The sequence below is a fragment of the Bison bison genome, unplaced genomic scaffold (genome assembly GCF_000754665.1).
Source record: "Bison bison bison isolate TAMUID 2011002044 unplaced genomic scaffold, Bison_UMD1.0 scf7180017864371, whole genome shotgun sequence".
Classification (NCBI taxonomy): Eukaryota; Metazoa; Chordata; class Mammalia; order Artiodactyla; family Bovidae; genus Bison; species Bison bison.
This window is the reverse complement of record NW_011494943.1, coordinates 7,625,620-7,627,747: the sequence shown is the minus strand read 5'-3', so window position 1 is coordinate 7,627,747 and position 2,128 is coordinate 7,625,620. Positions and strand designations below refer to the sequence as shown.

Below are 2,128 nucleotides of genomic sequence, written 5' to 3'. Positions count from 1 at the left end.
GAAGGCAATGGCACCCCACTCTAGTACTCTTGCCTGGAAAATCCCATGGATGGAAGAGCCTGGAAGGCTGCAGTCCATGGGGTCGGGAAGAATAGCACACGACTGAGCGACTTCACTTTCACTTTTCACTTTCATGCATTGGAGAAAGAAATGGCAACCTACTCCAATGTTCTTGCCTGGAGAATCCCAGGGACGGTGGAGCCTGATGGGCTGCCGTCTCTGGGGTCACACAGAGTCGGACACGACTGAAGCGACTTAGCAGCAGCAGCAGAGTGGGGCTGTGGGTAGGAAGACCACATCATATCAATGGTACTTACTGCCGAACATGACATCACTGTTGATGTTGACCTTGATCACCTGGCTGGGCTGGTTTTCATCACTGTACCCTGTCAAGTTACTCTTCTGCTCCCCTTGGAAGGAAGTCACTCTGCACCCTCCACACGTGCAGAGTGGGAAGCCACTCTCCATCTTGGAGAATGTGCCAAAACTGCTCAGACTTCCTCTGAATGGGAAATTTGTCTATTCTCCCTCATTTATTTATTTATCCAGAGATTTATTTAGAACAGCATGAACTCATGGAAGTTTGTTTTATACTTAGGGTTACAAACCAGTGCTCCTTTAGTCATTTTGTTGCCATTCTATTTTTTTAAATTTAACATTACAGAGGTATAGTTTACATATACTAAAATGCACCATTTTAAGTGCGTGGTTAGACTAGTCTCAGAGAACACCTCCACTTGGGGAACCCGCAGCCTGAGCCCCTGGCACATTGCGCGAGTGTCCACGGGCTGGAACCGAATTCCCAGGGCAGTGGACTTGGAGGATGACATCAACTTCCCATTTTAAGTTTAGAGAAGCCCAAGTTCCCCACTGGAGGTAAACAGAGTCACTAAGAGGCAAAAACATATGCCCATCAGCAGTTACTTTTCCCTGCAGCTCAGCAACTTTGTCTTTTTTCTTTTTATATTTGGCTGAGCCAGGTCTTAGTTGTGGCACGCAGGATCTTTGATCTTCGTTGTGGGCATGTGGAATATTTAGCTGCTTAGTTGCAGCATGTGGGATCTAATTCCCTGACCAGGGATGGAACCCAGTTCCCCAACATTGGGAGCACGAGGAGTCCTAGCTATGGGACCACCAGGAAGTCTCAGCAGCTCAGCAACTTGGCTAAAGGTGCTGCGGAGGGGTCTGGAGCGCAAAGGTGCCTGCCTGACAGCGTGCGGTCGCCCAGCCCCTCTGGAGGCCCTGGCTGGCCATGGGGTGGACCCCCATCGCGGGTCATAGAAGGGTGAATTCCTCTCCTGCTTTCAGTGTGGCCCCTCCAGTCGCCTTCTCTGCTCTCTCTCTCTCTGCCCTTTCCTCCAGGAGCCCCTAGGGGTCAGACTGGGGCCCAGAGGCCACCCCACGCTGTCCGGGACGGGGCAGGGTACAGGCCGGCCTTTTGCGCTGGGGGGCGGTCCGAGCTGGGGGCGGGCGGGGGCCGGACCCTTGGGCCTCTGTCCCAGGGGGGCGGCGCCGCGTCGCCAACGGTCCGGGTCCTCCCAGGCGAGAGCGGCGCAGGCGGTGCGCCGCGGCCGCGGAGCCATGGACGGGAGTGGACCCTTCAGCTGCCCCATCTGCCTGGAGCCGCTCCGGGAGCCGGTGACACTGCCCTGCGGCCACAACTTCTGCCTCGCCTGCCTGGGCACGCTCTGGCCGCACCGCGGAGCGGGTGGCGCCGGCGGCCCCGGAGGCACGGCACGCTGCCCGCTGTGCCAGGAACCCTTCCCCGACGGCCTCCAGCTCCGCAAGAACCACACGCTGTCCGAGCTGCTGCAGCTCCGCCAGGGCTCGGGCCCGGGGCCCGGCCCCTGCCCGGCCCCGGCCCCCGGCCCGGCCCCGGCCCCCGAGCCGGCAACACCCAGCGCGCCGCCCAGCGCCCCGGAGCCGTCGGCTCCCTGCGCGCCCGAGTCATGGCCGCCCGGCGAGGAGCCGGTGCGATGCGATGCGTGCCCCGAAGGCGCCGCCCTGCCCGCCGCGCTCTCCTGCCTCTCCTGCCTCGCGTCCTTCTGTCCCGCGCACTTGGGTCCGCACGAGCGCAGTCCCGCGCTGCGCGGACACCGCCTGGTGCCGCCGCTGCGCCGGCACCAGG

At 60.3% G+C, this 2,128-nt stretch overlaps 1 protein-coding gene across 1 annotated transcript in view; it reads left to right on the top strand.

Moving 5' to 3' along the window:
* The first annotated feature begins 1,269 nt into the window (after positions 1-1,269).
* Positions 1,270-2,128, top strand: part of TRIM47 (tripartite motif containing 47) — a 4,777-nt gene continuing 3,918 nt past the window's right edge. Inside the window, exons 1-2 of the mRNA XM_010856185.1 lie at positions 1,270-1,285; positions 1,543-2,126. Of these exons, the coding sequence (XP_010854487.1) occupies positions 1,582-2,126 (545 nt within the window). The 5' untranslated portion in view covers positions 1,270-1,285; positions 1,543-1,581. The remainder of the gene's footprint in view (positions 1,286-1,542; positions 2,127-2,128) is intronic.